At 32.3% G+C, this 20,519-nt stretch overlaps 1 protein-coding gene across 1 annotated transcript in view; it reads right to left on the minus strand.

Annotated features, from left to right (window-relative positions):
- Positions 1-11,510, minus strand: part of LOC129217209 (B-cell CLL/lymphoma 7 protein family member A-like) — a 50,051-nt gene extending 38,541 nt beyond the window's left edge. The window contains exons 1-4 of the mRNA XM_054851482.1: positions 11,297-11,510; positions 11,017-11,075; positions 10,899-10,918; positions 4,671-4,761 (exon numbers count right to left, since the gene is read on the minus strand). Coding sequence (XP_054707457.1) covers positions 4,671-4,761; positions 10,899-10,918; positions 11,017-11,075; positions 11,297-11,388 — 262 coding nt within the window. The 5' untranslated portion in view covers positions 11,389-11,510. The remainder of the gene's footprint in view (positions 1-4,670; positions 4,762-10,898; positions 10,919-11,016; positions 11,076-11,296) is intronic.
- Between the last annotated feature and the right edge of the window lie 9,009 nt (positions 11,511-20,519).

A 20,519-nucleotide genomic window follows, 5' to 3' on the forward strand; every position in this document is an offset into this window, starting at 1 on the left:
GTGATCAAAAATTAATTACTAATGTCAAAATAATTCATAACTAAAAGAAAAATAGTTCAATCTCTGCACCTGTAATAAAATTATAATGAAAACACATTACTTAAATTACATGTAGAGTGCCAAACTATAGATAATGTTGCCATATAGCAACCATGCTGCCAAAGTCTTTGCCAAGCCTTCCACCAGTCACATGATGTATCCATGAACCAATTTTTTCATCAGCAAGTCTGGGAAAGCTCGGTCTACTCTTATTATTAGTCTTTGGATCAGACCATAAATTCAATACCAAGAGTTTTTTTAAAGTTGTAACAACAAAACATAAGAACTTCTTTAGGACTAGAGATAAGGATACTAGTAAAAAGGTTGTTAACATTGAAAAAATAAATGCAATCAATCTTATTATTTTTCAGGAAATATCAAACAGGTTTATTATCTTTAATAATCCAACAGTGGTTATAATCAAGAACATTATTAAAAATGGCATTTTACAAATTTACAAACATTTAACCAGGGGAATTTAAATATGAATTAGCTTCATTGGTAATATACCGGAATTTTAAAGGGTTCTTGTGAGATTTAGGATAAATAGCAAAAATCTTTGCATAGCACAAAGTTATCTCTTTATCTATACATATAATAAAATAAGATGTTTGTGTGTGTGTGTGCGTGTGGCACGCTTCCCGGGAAAACAGTAAGGCCTAGAAAGATGAAATTTGGTATACAGGTGCTGTTTTTGCCAAAGATGTGCACCTCGGGCTTCGATTTTTGATATTTTAATTAGAAAAAAAGTTATTTAATGTTTTATATGTTTTTTTTTTTTTTTGCACTTTTTAGTACTTTTTACCTCACAGACCCCGAACGAATTGCACCACACAAATATTTTTTGTACTGTATTGTAGGAAATTTAATTTTAAATATGATGAATGAAAAAAATTTGAAAACTGCAATTTTTGTATTTTTTACGAATTTTTGAAAAAACCTTTAATTTGCAGTTTCTCCTGGGTTTTATTTTTTTCTAACATCATCCTGTGAAAAGTATCAAAGCCTCATTTCTAAAATTTAAGTTGGTAATAGTAAAAACATTTTGCCCTCTTCAGAAGAAAAAAGTTCTTAAAAATAAGCAATAGTTTTTTTTATTACAATTTTTTTAATGCTGAACACATGTCTTTCCACGCATCGCATCGGTCAAAAAAAGGTTCTTCATTCCTTTATGCCTCTGACGTCACTACTTGGATTTCGATTCGATATTTACAACGGAATCTTAATCGCAAACAATGTTAATCTTTTTTTTTTACTATATAGCTTACTACTATATTTTATGACGTGATTACCAAGTGTTTTCCGGCAGCGCTTGCTTTTTTTCTTTCCTCTTTTTGTTTATTTAGGGATTGCATTAATTTTTTTCCATCCCCCCCCCCCAACCTGGACGTTTTGCTGCATCTATATTACGTTACATTTCATAGTTGTGCGCATTTAATTCAATAAAAACAGCAAGATTTTTTTTTTCTTTGTAAAACGCTACTTTTTGCACACAACGAGGAATTTTGGAGATAACTTTTTTTTGCTCAACTTAAAAAAAAAGCCGTTTTTTGAGTGATCTTTGTTACTTTCTTCTATATCTAATATATAGAAGAAAGTATTGGATTCGTGCAAATTTTCGAATTTCGACGGATTCGAACGTTTTGAGGTGTGCCGAGTCCATTTCCACTATTTTTGGAAAATGTCTGTCTGTCTGTGTGTGTGTGTGTCCGTGTGTGTGTCACGTCTGTGTGTGACCAGTTTTTTGTGGCCGCTCTACAGCAAAAACTACCGCATGAAATCGAACGAAATTTGGTACACATATGTGCCGCTATGTGAACTTGTGCCCATTGGTTGTTGGCGCGAATTCCTCCAAGGGGGGTGGAGCAATGGGACGTTTTTTGAGTTGCACATGCTTGCTATTCCTCAGGAAGTAACTGGCGGAATCAAACAAAATTTGGTCCATATGTTGCCATTAACAGGAACAGGTGCTGATTCAATTTTGGTGTCAATAACTCAAACGGGGGTTGAGCTATAGAACGTTTTTTGTCGTCAATTGTGACTGCTGTATCTCAAGAAATAATGAACGGAATGAAAGAAAAATTTATCGGCAAGTAGCCCTTAGTGGGTATAAGAGCTGATATTATTTTGGTGTCAACAGCTAAAAAGGGGGTAGCGCAATCACCCGTTCTTTTTTTCCATTGTGAGTGCCCTATCTCAAGAAGTAATGCTACATTCTGGTTGAAATTTGGAATATATGTCAATCCATATGTAAACAGGCTTCGGTTCAATTTTGACGCCAATCACTCCAAGAGGTGTTTTTTTTTTTTTTTTTTTTTGCTAGTAAAAATAGTTTTATTAATGCAACAATAAGAAAGATAAATCGTAATACATTGTCGTCTGGGTATTTCTCGTGATTTTAACTGTATGGAAATGATCGAAAATATTATCTCAATGATTTAAAATTTTTAACTCTTGCCATCTTATGTTTGTTAACAAATAAATTATTTGTAATTAATTCAAGCAAGGCTTTTAAAATAACTTTCAATTTTCGCTCTTTGCTTTGCTTTTGCAATAATTCAGACATTGGGATGGTCCTCAAGTTTTTGCATGTGTAATTTTGTTTTTGTTGGGAATATTGCTTCCTCATCAAGCATGGGGAGGGATCAGAAAAAAAAAAATATATATATATATATATAGAAGAAAGTTTTGTGATGGCCACAACATACTAGTTTTTATTATGAAATGGGCAGGGAGGTTAAAATAAATAGAGGTGGATCGTAAAAGTAGATAGTCGCGGAAGGCGGCAATCTTGTCATAAAAATATGAATGGCACGAAAAAAAGATAGAGATGGATTGATTAATACTGCTGCCAAATTTATTTAAACCGCTGCCAAAGGCTAAGTGAAAAGGTAAATGACAAGTTAGCCAAACAGCCGCTGTTGGTGGCTGCTTGCACAGAAATGGGAATCGCATAAGGCGAACCAGCTGGTCGCCGCAGGCGGCTAGTAGTAAATAAAAGTAAGGTTTTCAAAGAAATTCTGGAAGGAAGTCTGTGGCAGGCCTGTGTCCAGGAGAGCCCATAGCACCTACAGCATTGACATTTCCTACAAAATTACTTTGAGCCCAGGGGGTGTGCACCTGGGGTTTTATTTTTTAAAATTCGAATTAGTTTTTTTTTTTTTTTTTGTAATTAATTTTTTTAAGCTCAAATTTCGTGCAAATGGCCTATAAATGTCCATTAAAGGGGTGAAAAATTACTTGCACATATTAATATTATATATCATTGGAAAGGGCAAATTTCTTTCAATGCTCGAACTCAAATACGGCGGGAGTTATTTACGTTTTTAGCTCAAAATTTTTTAGGTTTAGCTAAAATTTAGACACTACTTTCTTCAGTAAAGCTATCAGTAAAAAGCGAAGGAATTGTCCCACAGTTTTCTTTTTGACATCACTGGAAAGAGAGGCTTTTTTTAACTCCAGATCTAACTCGACGTATGGTCGAAAAACTAAGATTCTATCTCCAAAGGGAAAAAGTTACAAGTCGTTAAAAATCGTTGGAATGATCTCACATCCATTAAAATTATTATTAATGTTTTATTTGGGGTTGCCATAATTACGTCTTTTCGATTCGCATGTGTCTTCATTCTTATTCACCAATTTCAGGGATTTCGATTTTAATGGAAAATCTTAGGCTAAACTCAATTCAAGCATCGAGCTAAAGAGCAAAATATATTACTAGAGACCACGATTATGAAAGCGGCTTTTCAAACGTACAAAACTGCAGTTTTCCAATGCTCAGGAGCCTCTTAGCCCTTACGGATCTGAAAGTTGGTACAAGTTATTTTGAAACCCCGAGGAAGGGGTGTTTTTTGATTAAAAGGGAGCTCATAATGCGTTTTTAACCTGTTTCCTTCCAATTGACAATTTAAATCTTTGCGAATCAAATAACATTGCGAAGCAATCTTCGGGGTTGGTGAGCGTTATCGAGCAGGGGGCAGAGCCCCCAGTGTTATAAAATGAACCATAGTTCCAAATTTCAGCTTTCTAGCCTTAGCTATATTTCTTTTTATTTTTTTGGCTGTAAGTCAATTATCTGTCAGGAGGAGCTGTTTTAAATACATAGACAAGCGATAAAAGTTGTAACTGAAGTTATCGTTCAAAATTTTATAAATGCACACATACATTCAATATTGCTATTTCTTAAAACTTGTTTGTTTTCCTGTTGAAAATGTAATTTAGAAAACGTTGTAAAACTGTTGAACAATTTTCCAGAACTGCTCCTCAATATCAGAATTTGAGGCGCAGTACTGCTTTTCAAAATGAAATACTTATTTCCTCCACTGGCTGTCATTGTAACTAAGACTTTTTCCATGTTAATTAATCATAATAGAGTTTTGGCCAGAGCTTAATTTCTACCAAAAGAAAGAGTGGAGCCTTATTATCCTCAAAACATATTTTAATGCCTAAAACTTAAAAATTTACCTCAAATTGAAAAAAAAGTGCTGGAGATGAACTCTCTTGAGATCCTAAGCAAATTAAGACCTGGTTTTGGCCATTTAAGTTATTACAGCATGTTCACATTAAACAAAATTTTCATTAAACAAATTTTTCAGATTGATAGATGAAAATTTAGAAAAAAGACGATTCACCTTTTCCGTTTGATGGTTTACCTTCATTCTGTAAACATTTTTCAATATTTTCTTTATTTCTGCCTCCCGAAGCCTTGCCCTTCGCACGGGTCTAAAGAATAATATTTCTAATTATGCAAATGCAAAATGAATTAGTTTCAAAATAAGTTATAATTGATTAAGGTCAATAAAAATATTTTTTTACGTTTGGGTCAAGTCGTACTTAATTCATATCTAGAAAAGAATTTTAGACTCATTTTTTAATACAAAATTAAAGTTTTCTAAACAAATATTCAGTTCTTTTGGAAGGAACTATTATAAATTAGAGTAAACATGAAACAAGCAAGCTTTTTATAATTCCTTTAACATGGAACTTTGCCCAAGTATTGCTAGATGAATCTTCTATACATATAATAAAATAAGATGTTTGTGTGTGTGTGTGTGTGTGGGGCGCATCCCGGGAAAACGGTAACGCCTAGAAAGATGAAATTTGGTATACAGGTGCAGTTTTTGCTGAAGATGTGCACCTCGGGCTTCGATTTTTGATATTTTGATTAGAAAAAAAGTTATTTAATGTTTTATGTGATTTTTAGCACTTTTTAGTACTTTTTACCTCACAGAACCCAAACCAATCGCACCACACAAATATTTTTTGTACTGTAGGGTAGGAAATTTAATTTTAAATATGATTAATGAAAAAAATTTGAAGACAGAGCAATTTTTGTATTTTTTACGAATTTTTGAAAAAACCTTTAATTTGCTGTTTTTCCTGGGTTTTATTTTTTTCTAACATCATCCTGCGAGAAGTATCAAAGCCTCATTTCTAAAATTTAAGTTGGTAACAGTAAAAACATTTCGCCCTCTTCAGAAGAAAAAAGTTCTTAAAAATACGCAATAGTTTTTTTTTTTTTTTGCAATTTTTTTAATGCTGAACACATCATGTCTCCTCACGTATCGGTTGAAAAAAAGCGTTCTTCAATCTCTTATGCTTGTGACGTCACTACTTGGATTTCGATTCGATATATACGATGGAATCTTAATCGCAAGCAATGTTAATCTTTTTTTTTTTTTTTACTATATAGCTTACTTCTACATTTTATGACGTGATGACCACGTGTTTTTCCAGCAGCGCTTGCTTTTTTCTTTCCTTTTTTGTTTTATTTAGGGATTGCATTTATTTCTTTTTCCATCTCCCCCCCCCCCCCCCAAGCTCGACCTTTTGCTGTATCTATATTACGTTACATTTCATAAATGTGCGCATTTAATTCAATAAAAACAGCGAGATTTTTTCATCTTTGTCAATTGCTACTTTTTGCACACTACGGGGATTTTTTTTTTTTTTGTTCTACTTAAATATAAAAAAAATCGGTTTTTTGAGTGATGTTTGTTTTTATTAGGAAATGGCCGGGAGGTTAAAATAAGTAGAGATGGATAAGAAAATTTAGAGATAGATCGTAAAGGTAGATAGCCGCCGAAGGCGGCAATCTTGGCGTAAAAATGTGAATGGCACAAAAAAAGATAGAGATGGATTGATTAATACTGCTGCTTAATTTATTTAAACAGCCGCCGAAGGCGGCAAACTTGAAGTAAAAAGGTAAATGACAAGTTAGCCAAACAGCCGCTGTAGGTAGCTGCTTGCACAGAAAGGCGAATGGCGTAAGAAGGTGAACCAGCTGGTCGCCGCAGGCGGCTAGTCACGTAATAAAAAACTTCTAAACCCAATGAACTCAAATAATGTACCACAGTATGTTTTCAACATAGCACATTTACATTTTGCATAAAACATGGTAATACACGGGAACTCAAATTTTACAGTCTGTTTCATAGGTTATCTCGCTTCTCAAGTCATTTAAAACAGATCAAAATCAGATTTCTTCTACAAGAATCACAATTTTTTTTCTTCGTCTATTTCCAAGATGAATTTGTTTCTTATCTATTTTGGCATTCCTTTTGCTTCATCTTACTGTTGAAAACATAAAACTCTAATAAAACAATTTTTAATTGCAAATGCAGACCAAACAAATGTGCAAAAAATTTCTAGCATAGAATTTGAAACGGTATATAAACACAAAAACAAGTAAATGTTACAACAGGTTTCTTCTTCTACTAGTCTCTTGATAAAGTGCCAATGAAAAAAAATATGCTTAGATTTTTATGCCCGCCCTACAGTTTTAGGTTTTCTTGCTTGGTACGTTTTTTATAATTAGTCTGACAGTGAAACCAGGGCTCTACTGAATTTATATTTTTTGTCAGTTTTACAGATCTTTGCATGTTCTTAAAGTATGTGTGACCATATTGACAAGCTTTTATTCTTGCAGTGGTGAATGTACAAATTTGATAACCCCTTCGTTTCCTTGCTATATATACAGGGTTGAAAATATTATGACGCACTGATGTCACCAACAATGAAACTCGTGATAAAATGAATGTACTTATGTCTTTACCTTTGTACGAAATCATAGGTTATAAATGATTAGCGGTAGGGCATTATTTCATTATAGGAGTCCTAAAATTCGGTAATTTTATTTTACAACGGTAGTATCCCGGAAAACTAACTGATGCGTCCATTCCCGACTGTAAACCAGATACTAGCTTTTCTATCTCATTGGTAGTCAGACTGTAGGTCATACCTCGTACTTTTCTCGAACCTTTCTTGTATGAAAATTTTCTTATTCCACATTAAGCCATCACAACATAATTTTGTAAAAAAAGAAAAAAAAAACTTTTTATTTATTGACCAGTTTTATGCGAGCATGAGTCCCAACCTTTGTATGCAGTAAAGAAACGTTTTTAACGTCTCTTGAAAAGTAGGGAAATCTGACTTACGTTACTCTGAGTATCTGAGTTTGAGATACATTTAGTTTAACATGTCAAATTTGAAGTTCAATGTCCCTGATAAAAAGGCAATTTGTCTCCATCATAATATGACATCCACATATAATCCATCATAATGACATGTTATTTTCTAGTATATAATATGTACACAAAACTTAGGATTATAGCAGCAGTACCGTAAATTAATACAAAAATGTCAGTCAATTTTGTTTGAAAAGCGCCAATCTTTGATTTTGTCGATCTTTGGGTTAAAAGGTGGAGAGGAGCGGGAATAAAAGGTTTTAAAAATGTCCGTGTACATGTGTTTTTAGTATTTTGGATTAATATGCTAAAAAATTCTACATTTTCTACAGAATTTCAATAGTTGTGTGTGTGTGTGTGTGTGTGTGCATAGCATTCCTAAATAGTCATAGTTAAAAAGATTTTATTCATCTGCTAATGAAAACTCGCCTCTTTAATTTAAAAATAATTCTTAAATATTAAAGATTGCAATTAGCAGCACTAAATAATGAATTAGCAAAAAAAGAGTAAGTATATATGTAAATACTGCTTATTTCTTAAAATAAAAGTAAGACGAGTATGAAATATGGACCGCGACCTTTATGTGACTATTCAAATACTCTGCGTCTGATTGCAAATGTATTTTTCTTATCAATTTTGAATTTATTTTTAATGTCAATTACTGCACAACAAGAGCATAAAATTCTGCTCAACCACAGATCCTCCAAAAAAGGAAAATTCCTAATTTTAAAACCACAAAATAGTTTTTTAAATCATATTAACGTTGTAAATTTTTTTTAAAAAGAATGAATGAATGAAGAAAAAAAACGAAAAAGAAATTTCTCTGCAAGTTCTGCCCATTCTTGAGCAAAGCGTCGGATGAGATAAGCAATCTTGCCCATAAGGGGAATTCTCTTCCCCACCAATTAGCTCACAATAGGAGCACAGCTTTTTCCCGTGTAGAACCGAATGGGCTTTTTCACTTCGGAAGAGTCGATTCTGAGATGCTATTTCGAAACTGACCTCCGTCTTTAGAGGATAAGATCAGTGGATGGGCCATCATCCTTAAAGAGTTAATGCACACAGTCTATCCTTATCAAATAACTAGATTCACAGTCCTTTTTAAGAACATGTAAATTTAGGGAACTTTCTAATTTTACTGGAATAAAAAGATCATTTAGTTAATCTGTGATATTTTCTCTAAAAAGTGTTTTTAAAGATCATTTTTTAATTGACTGATTTAGTGTTTCAAATAAATGTAGGAGGAGGTGGGGTTTGTTGGACTGTAGGGAACATTGGGCTGGTCTCAATTATTTTACTACTAATATTTTTTATTTTATTTTATGACCAACAAATAGCACTTACAAATCTTGTAATGAAATGACATGGTGCAGTTATATTGAACAAATCTTATTCCAGAAAGTGTTATTTCATTAGTCCTGAGTAATTTTCAGGAAACTAATTATTTTTTCATCAAGATTACGGGAAAAATATTGAACTCCTTTCTTAAAGTAAGTTTGTTTAGTTCACAATAATTGGCATTTTTTCATCAAAAAGAAAAAAAAAATGACATTACCTTTTCAGACCAAGAACGTGGGGTAGGCTGGTCCACTCTTTGTCGGGCAAGTTGGAACAGACCAACCTACCCCACATAATTTAAAAACTTTTTTTTTTCTCTTAAAGCTCAATAATTATAACAATATTCTAAGTGTTTATATACACTCATTTCCTTTTTATGTTACACATGTTTCAAAATAGTAATAATAAAAACTTAGGGCAAAAAAGGCAAAAATTTATTTTTTAATTATTTAACAAAAATTATTACTAAATTAATTTTACCAAAAGATGTATTTCACGTCTGCACTTTAATGTTTATGTTTTCAAATACACTTCTAAATTTTTGCTAAATTTTCTAAGAGTAAAATATGCAATACATGCTATAATAAAGCTCCTGTATTAAACTTTTTTTTGCTAAACAAGCATTCTACATAGAAACAAAAAAAAAAAAAAAATAATAATTGATTAAGGAATAAAAAAGTATAAACTGTTACGTTAGATTATCTTATTTCATTTTTATTTTTGATTTTAGAAGACAAAGATATGCCATACCTGCCAACCTCCAAGAAAAAAAATCCGGAAGATTTTTTTTATTTTTATCCACAAGATTTTAACGCAAAATAAAATCAAACAGGACACCTACCCTCATTACATTTAATAATATATTAGTTATGAATTTCATATCAATTGAAAGTACTTTCGTTTAGTAAATATTACTTTTATTGCTTTCTTTAAAAGTTTGGAAATAACATTTGTTACTCATCTTAAAAAAAGAACGAAACAAAAACAGCTCGAATTGAGAGAATGAGAAGATAATTGGCGCCGAAATTGTGCCCCTAGTTGCCCGCCGCGACGCTTGCTTTGATTGGATCCCGATGAAGTCATGCGCTGTATCACTCAGTGACGTCATAATCTTGCCTCGCTTCTTCTCGTGCCATTCTCTTACGGCAACCTTTCCTTGGCTACTTGGCCTAAAACGTGGTGCCGTGTTCCACAAAAGTATCGTTAGCGCCAAAATTGGCGAGATAATTATTTTTCCTACAAAACGTGAAAAATCCAGAAGATTTTCCTCATAACCGGAAAAACGGAAAAGGACATAAAAATCCGTAAAACTTCCCGGAAATCCGGAAGGGTCGGCAGGTATGATATGCTAACTTAAAGCTGTCAATTTTATTGCACTTCTTTGAAATATATGGTATTAGTATTGGAGTTGTTTCATGGAGTGCAATGAAAAAAAAAGAGCTTTTTGCCCTTAGGATGATGCAACTTTGCATAAGTTACATCAACTATGCCGGGCTGATGAGTGCTAATAAGCACGAAACTGCAGTCCTCGGCTGGAAATGACTGAGCTGGCGGTGTATTTTATGTATTTCTGCTTTAGCCCTGGCTAATGGGCGGTAATTTACTGAATACAACAAATTATAGTTGAGCAGCAGAAAGCACATAAAATGATTTATTCGTAAAAAAAAATTACCCACACACACACAAAAAAGATATTTTTCTGACAAAAGAGTGCATTTCTGCAGATTGATGAAATCTTCCTATCGTTCCCATGTTCAATAGGTATACATTAGACCGCTTTTATTAATTAATTTTTATGTAAAAAAAAGTCAAAAATGCTGACTAATTGCATATGAGAAGGCATCCAGTAAAAAATTGTTCAAGACTAAAGCAACAAAAATAAAATTACATTTGAAAAAAATGAGTTCTGAAAATAATAATAATAATAATAATATATAGGATATATATATATATATATATATATATATATATATATATATATATATCAATCATTCCACAACCAAATATTAAAGGCAATGAAAACATAACAAAAGAGGGGCAAAAAATCATACTCACTTGAGCATCTATACTGGGGACTAGATTAGGGAGGAAGAAAAAAACAAGCATCAAAATTTTTTCATGGAAAAGTAATAAAGTCAATATTATTCACTCATATTGAAGAGAAAATATTTACCTGGGACCCATTTATATATTTTCATAGTTGTATCACCTATAGTAACCCATTTCTTCTCCCTGGATTTCATGAAATGAAAAATTGAAATAAATTAATGTAATACAAAAACAAAGATTTTCATTTTAAACGTTGTAAAGGTAAGCAATTAACTTAAGAGATTGCAAACAGTTTTTTTTTTTTTTCTTCCAACTGGTCAGTTTGAAAACACGAATCTTTATTTACGATCGATGGCAGTGAATGCAAACAAAAATAAAGATTGTAATGAGTGACATTAATGTACCATTTTCTGACTTTATCAATAGCTTGCATAACACGCTTAATGTCATCTTTTGCTCGACTACGTGTTTCAGCTCGGATCGATCTGGACATCATTTTGTATGCTTTTAAAATTCAGTGTTAACCGCAAACTGTTGTCACTAATAAGATCCTCGAACGGAATACCTACGTTCAGTAAGCAAAAACTTCCAATTTGTTGTTTAAAAAAAACTGAAAAAGAAAAAAAAAACCGCTTCTGGATAAGTTACGGTTTCAAACAAAAACTTCTTCTTCTTCACGGGTTAAAACTCATAACATAGGGGTTGCGTTCGACAAACCTCACCGGTTAACCGGTAAGTAACCAGTTTCAAACCGCAGCGTTCTATCTTCTATCATCTATCGGTTACCTCACCGGTTACCATTTTAAGCTGTTGATTGGTTGATTGGAGCGCATGATCATAAATTGTCACGTGATTAACTAACCGGTCGCTCTCGGTCGTGCTCGTCGAACGCAACCATAGGTTGCGTTCGACGAAACTCACCGGTTGACCGGTAAGTAACTGGTTACTAACCGAAGCGTACTATGACGATGCTTGCAACTTTTCAGCCGATTCCCTCCAATACCGGACTAGTCCAATCATAGACCATGGCCCCACTTAATACTTAACGGCCGTGGCAATCGCTGAAACTCATGGCAACAAAGAGGGCGCCACTGGCTACCCCTGTTTTTGTTTCCACTTGGCGTGATTGTGAGCGTTGACGCTTAGGCATCTGTGAATACGTGATTTCTCGACTTATTATCGGGCGTAAGTCATTTGACGAAAGTTTTAATTTCAAAAGAAGGAATGAAGAGAAAAAGTGCTGAATAAACATTGTATTACAAAGGTGAAGAGCATTTCTTATTGTTATTTTAATATCATATAAAAAATTACGTCTAATAAAAAATTTTAACTAAACACAGAAAACATATGATTTTTTTTTTTTAATATTAATGCATGATTCTTAATATATTTTTTCAAACTTTTTTTTTTTTTTTTTTTTTGAAAGCTTTGCAAATAATTTTCAAATTTTTTACTGAAAATCCCCTGGGGCTTCCTTTTTGGATACAACAGTTCTAAGATTGATGATATATGGCAGGCAGCCCTCATTTCTAATTTTACATGCTCATTTACATGCGAATTTTTTCTGCTCAATAAATTACATCGAAAAAAAAAACACGCTCCGCAATCTGTAAATACATTCATTTTTCAAAACTTGAGAGGGTCATTCATTGCCCCTTTTGACCCTGATGGGGATTAGAGGGGGGAGGAATAGGAATTTACGTTAACAATTGCCATTCTTTTCGCTCGTAATGTAGTGTATATTTTACAACGAACAGAATCTAATTAAAAACGTACGAACAGGCCCGACATTTAAAAATTCGCGGGGGGGGGGGGGGCAAAGGTTTTGTGTAGGGGAAAAAACAACAAAATGCCTAAATTTAGTATATGTGTAAAATTTAGGGGTGTCATAATTGCCTCCTCCCCACCGTGATATCCTCACTTGACAGGCCTGGTTAGGAATATTCTTTTTCAAATGAGAAGAACAATAGAAAAGTTTAAAATATGATGGCAATTTAAGAAAATGAACCATTAACATAATTTTAAAAACATTTAAAATCAGAGTGTGACTAATACATGGTTCTACGACGGGTCGCACCAATATTGTACGGACACCAAAATAATGTCATTTATCTATTTCCCCTTCCATTTTTAGCACATCTCATGTTATAATAACTTTAGTGTAGATTTTAGTAGTATATTAGTGCACAATACGCATAGAGATGCACAAACGCTTAGTGCACAAGAGCTATTTCAAAAAAGTGCAGATTTTTTTTTCTTACAAAAGGAAATTCATAGCATAATCAAAAAATAAATAAAAATAACATGGAGCTAGAAAAAACTTTCATTTTCACGAAGCTTAGTTTTTAATTAATTTTTTTAAATGTCCGATTTTGAAAATAAGGCGTGGTCTTTATGACGTCACAAATGATGTACTTTGGCGCATCTGTCTACCGCGTTTCTACGTTATGATGATCAAGAAGCGAATTACATATTGCACTCTACGTTTACTATCAATCATATAGTTGCCAACACTTGTGAGTAAAGAAACTAATTGAATATTGTGCTCTGTGAGTGGCATCAGTGAATGGCATTTCATCATTTGTGATGTCATCGGCAGAAGCGTAAACAATGAAAGCGCATCGATTAATGCATTTTTTTTTAAACATTAAACTTAGTCAAGTTATTTTAAAAAATGATCAGATCCTATGATTTTAAAAATGTTCTTTCAAAAAAAAAAACCCTTAAAATTTCGGAAACGACCCTGTTGCTTCACACGCTTTGAGCATTAAAAAAATGTATATATATACACCCAATCCTTTTTTTATGCGGAGAATAGGGACCGCATAAAAAAATCGTGCAAAAAAAAAATGCTTGAAACTTCACCAGTAGCTTTAAAAAGTTTTCGCAACTGAGTTAAAAAATATTTTTTTATGCGGTGGATAGGGACTGCATAAAAAAAGTCTCACGTAGAAAATACCCAAAATATTATATTTAAACGAAATCAAAATAAACCAAGCGATGATAATTTTGCCGACTCCCGAAAAAATTCCCGAATTAAGAAATTTTTGGAAAGTCACAGTGACTTCCCATCGGATGCCCCTGTCGACCCTTGATGATACTACCAAGCACTCGTTTGATAAATAATTTTCGCTCGTTTTATAAATAATTTTTATAAACTACACAAAAAAAAAGTCCGCACAAAAACAGGTTTGGGTGTACACACACACAATCGGAAGGCGCACAGACCGGAGAGCGTTCGCTTTAGCTCAGGTTCTATCCCCAACCCCCAGGCTCACACCTTTCCTAAAGCATCCCAGGTGCTATTACTTCAATATATTTTTCAATTGTTATAAAGTGTTCACGCAGTAAAAAATTTTTATGATAAAGGTCAGATTCGGCCATAAAATATTTATCTTTCTTACAGCCTCGTATTATTTATTCTAAAAAATCAACAGTCATATTATGACGGGTGCAAATTTCTTGGTCATTTCCATTTCATTCCATTTGTAGAAACAAGAAACCCAACGAGTAGGATCCTATCGCAATTCATGATCGTGAATAACATAATTCGAACTCATCAAGCAGCCAAAATTCAAATTATTATTATTTTTTAAAATTCATTTTTAACATTTAACAAATACATGCAATAGGGAAAGAAACTCCTCAAATATCTGCACATGAATTTGTGAAACTAATTTTAAAAAAAAAAAATGGGGAACAGATTATTTTACAAAATATCAACACTGTTGATATTTTGTAAAATCATAGCAGGGGAGAGTTCCGTACAAAATTTATTTTGTCTTTGCAAAAGCAAAACAATGATATGATTTTTTTTACTTGCCATTTCTATGATATTTTTAAACATACATTTGATTTGCGATAGCTTGAATGTAAAAAGACCGACGGAAAACTTCGACTTATCGAAAGTTTGACTTAACGATAGTTTTCGTTTTTGATATTTTAATATTAAAAACCATCGAATACTTTAATTAATATGTACATATAACAGACAAAATTACAGAACTTAAGTTTTTCAGCACAATATGCACAGTTTAATCAAATGTATTGATAGAAAAAAATCAAAAGCATGCTGGAACCGCTTGAATAGAGCTGATTCTACTTCAGGAAATGTGCACATCTTCATTCGTTTCAAATTCGGATTGCAAGTGAAGGTGAAATAATTATTCTCCCATAGTCACTTCTTTCTTTTTTTTTTTTCGTTCTTTCGAAATAATTTCGAGTAATCTTGGAAAAAACTTCGAGTTATTCAGAATAATTAGAATGCAATTAAAGACTAAGTTGTCAAGACTTGATAAAAATTTCGAGTTATAGTAATATTCGATTTATCGGACTTCGAAGTATCGCAAATTTACTGTACTTTTAAGAAAATTAAAATATTTAGCGATGTAAAATCCTGTAAACATTGAATTCGTCATAAAAAAACTATTTTCTACACTTTAAGCATGAATGAGAAAGGAGCTTTAAACTAGAAACTTTGCAGGAAATTTGATCGCCAAGTTTGGCGAAAATTAGGATATGAATTTTCTGTTGGAAAAATAAAATACACACACACACACAGTAGACCGTCAAGTATCCGCAGGAATCGAAGATCTGCTTACAAATTTTTGTAATCTTGTTCTAATAGTATGGCATTAGGAGCAGCTCTAAATATCTAGCATTTCTTAAAATAAAAAAAGTGGGGGGGGGGGGTAATTTTCCGTGATAGGTACGTAGCGGAGCATTTTTAATCTGGCGATTAGTTTCAATTTTATTTACTGTCGGGGACTACTTCAAGTTACATATGAAGTACTTATTTGGCGATACCATAAACTATTTTGTCTTTTTCAAAGACTTGTAAGCGAAGCGATAACCCCTAGAAACAAGATCGAAAAGTCCATTAAAATAAAAAATAATCCTCTGAATAATTATGTTTCTCTATTAAGCGTAAAATAATCCATCAAATGATACACAAGCTATAAATGAACATGTAAAATTAAATTAAAAGAAATTGCCTAACCAACTTTAGATCCACCATTTACGCATTAAATAATCAGCTAAATAACTTTACTAATTCGATTCGAATTGGTTTTTACTGAGCATCTTGCGAAATATTGATGTTTGTTACATATTCCATTTATTAATTAAAATAAACAAGCTTTGAAACTTGTCGTTGATTAGTGGATGCAATCGTGACTTGTGGCGCCTCCTTGCGGTCAGAATGGGCAAATATGAAGTTTTGAAGTTTTTCCATCTAGTGTGGCCATGTTCAAGTGCAGAGCTTCTCAAAATAATGTTAGTTTTCATTATTTCCTTAATAATTGGTGAAAGCGAAAATTCTGGATTAACAAACTTGGATAACGTTATACAAGGTAAAAAAATTTACTGTTTTGTATGAATTTGTAAGAATATGGGTTTTTTAATCTTAAATTAATTAAACTTACCATATTTTACAGCAGCATTTAGTTGGAATGGACAGTATGCAAAATATTTTCTTGAATATATTATTGTAGAACAAAATGAATAACCGAGAAAGAATTTAATTTATTCCTTTTATTCTCAGCTGAAAGGTTTCGCCAAATTTGTTTAGGGTTATAGTTTTAGTATAGTGCGAGCAAAGTAGCCTTGACGAGATTTCGCGTTTTTAGTTAAACCATTTTTAATTTTTATCATGAGTGGAATAAAATGGTAGTAAGATTACAGAATTCGATAAGTGAAAAGAAATAATGGTCAATCAACTGAAAAGAAAACTACCACCATATATTTTGTTGATGATTTGCATAACATGACACAATTAAATCGTAACTCAGAAATTAGAAAAATCGAAACAGAAAATTTTTAAATTAACCGATTCGGGAGTTCGAGAGAAATAACTCAGCTACAAATGGAAAACAATAATCGCTAGCCAAGCAAGGCAAAAAAGTATCTTCTTTCGATAACAATTTGTAATGTCATATTGAATTTTCTAGCATTAATTGTTATTCCTTCAGGCCACAATTATTATTTAGTTTTATCAAGAATTGATAAATATCGAATTCAACATCGTGGAAATAGCTGCTTAGAACTACGAACTACGTAGTTTGCATTAATCTTTGACGTTTAGTAATGCTTCTTGAATTCTCATTTCTTTCTACGTGGGCCAGAATATCCACAAGACTTTGAAAATTAATTTAAAAAGAATAAAGCGAAAAAATCATACGTACGAACAAAAATCACAACACTTTTAGCATTTTCTTCGTTACATGTGTGTTTGTTTTAGTTTTTAAGTCCGCGATTAGACAGTGACTTCAGTGCCCCCTATAGTTCGTTGGAGTTGCGAATAGAATTGATGGAACACGGAAGAATGATCTTTTATGGAGTCCGATTTGTAAATTTGTTATTCTAAGTTGTAAATATTTTGTTAATATAGTGAGTTTTTCGTTTAGATACTACTATGCATTTTCTTTAGTCAATTTCAATAACTCTCTAAGCAATGAAAGATGCAAGCGCCGAAAAAGAATCGGCAAACGGTAAGATTTTTACCTACAATTTCAATTTAAGATACCGATTAGTACATTTTTGCGTTAACGCAAAACGTTTATACCATTCCGTTCAGGCCAACGCTGACGTAGGAGTTCCAAATGAAATAAAAGTTTCTGAAAACTGTGATCAAAAACTAATTACTATTGTCAAAATGATGCATAACTAAAAGAAAAACAGTTCAATCTCTGCACCTGGAAAAAAATTATAATGAAAACACATTACGTCTTAAAATACATGTCGAGGGCCAAACTATAGATAATGTTGCCATCTAGCAACCATGCTGCCAAAGTTTTCGCCAAACCTTCCACCAGTCACATGAGGTATTCATGAACCAATTTTTTTTCATCAGCAAGTCTGAGAAAGCTCGGTCTACTCTTGTTATTAGTCTATGAGTCCAATATACCTCAGATGCTTCGGCCAAGTGAGACGTCATCATTTCTATTGTCCGCCCGCGACGTGAATTTAGTCCAAGATTATAACTTCCGAGCAATAAAGTTGGGTAGAATTGGTCGGTCTTTCGACCAATAGGAAAGCATCTGAGTGCACGGGCAAATCCAACATGGCTGACTGCTTGAATTCGAAGTAGAAGACTGAGAAATTTATTAAATAATGGACTTTATTAGCGAGAAAAAATGTCTATGGGATGTTAAAAGTCCCTTGTACTGCATGAAGATGTATAGGATATAATTAATGAGGGAGTATTTTCAAGGAATTGATTAATCAGCGATTGCCGAAAGCATGCATACTCCTTATTACATACGGTAAAGATATCCTTTTCGATGTTTATTTATTTTCTTGATATAGTGCGTGAAAGAAAAATCTTAAATGCTGTGATAACTTTAGTTTTATTGTTGTTCGTGCTTAAATTTCGCCTGTAAATTTGGCTAATTCTTACATTAATTCGTAATTTTAGTTAAAGGTACATTGGCGACAGTAAAGGTACAAATCGACGCCAAATGATTGTTTAAATTTTACTGAATCCTTGTCAAATTATTGGAAAAAACAACAATAATCTTAATTTGATTATTTGCCGTATTATTTCTCATAGTGCGTATGTGCGAAATGTAAAACTGTTTACATAAAACAGTATCACATAAAAAGTAGACTGGTGCTTGATATATAATTTTTACATTAAATGTTTGTAAAATAGTTTTTGAGGTGTTCTAGAATGGTAAGAAATTCATTGGAAGACTTTGTATAGATCTCAAATGATTTAATTGAAAGAAAATAATTCTTAATTTCATAAGATTCAAAGACAACTTTTCATTTTGCAGTGCTAATAAATCAGTATTAATCCTGCTTGCAAATAATTATCATTTTGTCTTGCTTTTAGTGTTTAAAAAATTAAAATTAATCTATGTTATTGCTTTATCATGATTTAAAAGGTAGTTTCTGAATGATTTTGTAAGTGAGCTGTACATAATTTTTGCTTCTCAGTTACAAGGATCCCTTTCAGCCATTCATCTGTGCAACAAATGAATGAAGAAGGGTATGAGGAAGACCTTTTAGTGAAATCTTACCATTAAACGCTAGCTGGTTTGTCGATATTGGCAGGTTAAATAAATTAAATTATCTTTCATATTGTTTAACTTGCTGGTTAATCTTTCCATCCTTTGAGTTCCGGTGCGGAAGTAATTAAAGAAAACCACAAGTCATTGAGGCATTTACAATTGTAATAGTTCAGTTGGTTATGGCTATATGTTTTAATTCAAGAAAAAAAAAACAAGTTTTCCCATTTGAAGAGAATTCATTGCATTTAGCCAAGAAGAAATGAAGATTTGAACCCAAGCATCATTACTTTGAAAAACCTAGAAATGTATTCTCTCTACCAATTTTTATTACGATTTCATAGTACAGTAAAACCTGTAAAGTTGACCACCTTTGTAAGTTGACCACCTGTCTATGTTGACCGCTTTTGTCAGGAACGGAATTAGTCCTATCTTGTATAATGAAAGAAAACCTTTGTAACTTGACCACCTTTCTATCTTGACCACCTGTCTATTTTGACCACTAATGTACCCCAAATTTGGTTTGGAGTATTGTAAAAAACCCTTTGTAAGTTGACCACTTGGTTTATTTTTTAAAACTTAATTTAGCAAATTATTTTATTTTATTTTATTATTATTTTTCTTATATCTTTCCAAGAATATTTTTGATGCCAGACCAGCATTTTACCAACTAAATAAAACAGCAGCATAACTAAACCTCCTTGTAAGTTTAACCCCCGCATTGAAAAACTACTAAGAACCCTTTTATTCTAAAAAATTGTTTTTCTTTTGTTGTTCTATTTGAGATTACCTTTTGTACTCTCTGTTCAATGAAAACATGTGTCAGTAGAAAAGTTCAAAGTATTTTTTTTCCAGATATTAAAATTAATTGAAAGGGAGAAATCCAGAGAAAATTAGCTGACACATATGGAATTTCCAAAACTAGTGTCTAATAAGTGCACCAAATTTCAATAAGGAGTTATTTTGTTGAAAAGTAGATCATCATGGTTATAAATGTATCAAATGTATATGAGAAAAAAAAGCGAAAAATTTGTTATTTTTGATTAGCTATGAATTTTTAGGAACTATTAATATCAAATAACTTTTTATAAACTAGGTTTTTTTTTTTTTTGATCAATTTACTGAAAATTTAAATTTACATGACATATTATACGTCATTCTGAGAAAATAACCTCCTAAAATATTTGAATAACATTTTAAATTATTGTTTCAAAGTAATGTTAAGCAATGAAAGTGAGTTGAACGGAAAGAGTAAGTGTCGATTAGTCAAAAAATGAATACATGGTGCAAGAAATGACAAAAAAAAAAAAAAAAAAACCATTACCCCCTTTATAAGTTGACCACCTGTCTAAGTTGACCACCTAAGTACTGCACCGCAAGTGGTCAACTTACACAGGTTTCACTGTATTTTTTTATTCTGTTGTTTTATTATAGTTTATACTATTTTTTTAATGAATAGTTCTTTACCTGAGTAAAGCATGATTGGAACATTTGCTATAGTTTTTATATTTAAAATAAACTTTGTTATTCAATTTGGTGTACTTGCTGTTCATGTCATTACTTTGCGAATATGTTAACAATGTTGCACCAATTATTCGGGAACTATTTGGTTTCCGGC

This window comes from Uloborus diversus, chromosome 1 (genome assembly GCF_026930045.1).
Source record: "Uloborus diversus isolate 005 chromosome 1, Udiv.v.3.1, whole genome shotgun sequence".
In the NCBI taxonomy this organism is placed as follows: domain Eukaryota; kingdom Metazoa; phylum Arthropoda; class Arachnida; order Araneae; family Uloboridae; genus Uloborus; species Uloborus diversus.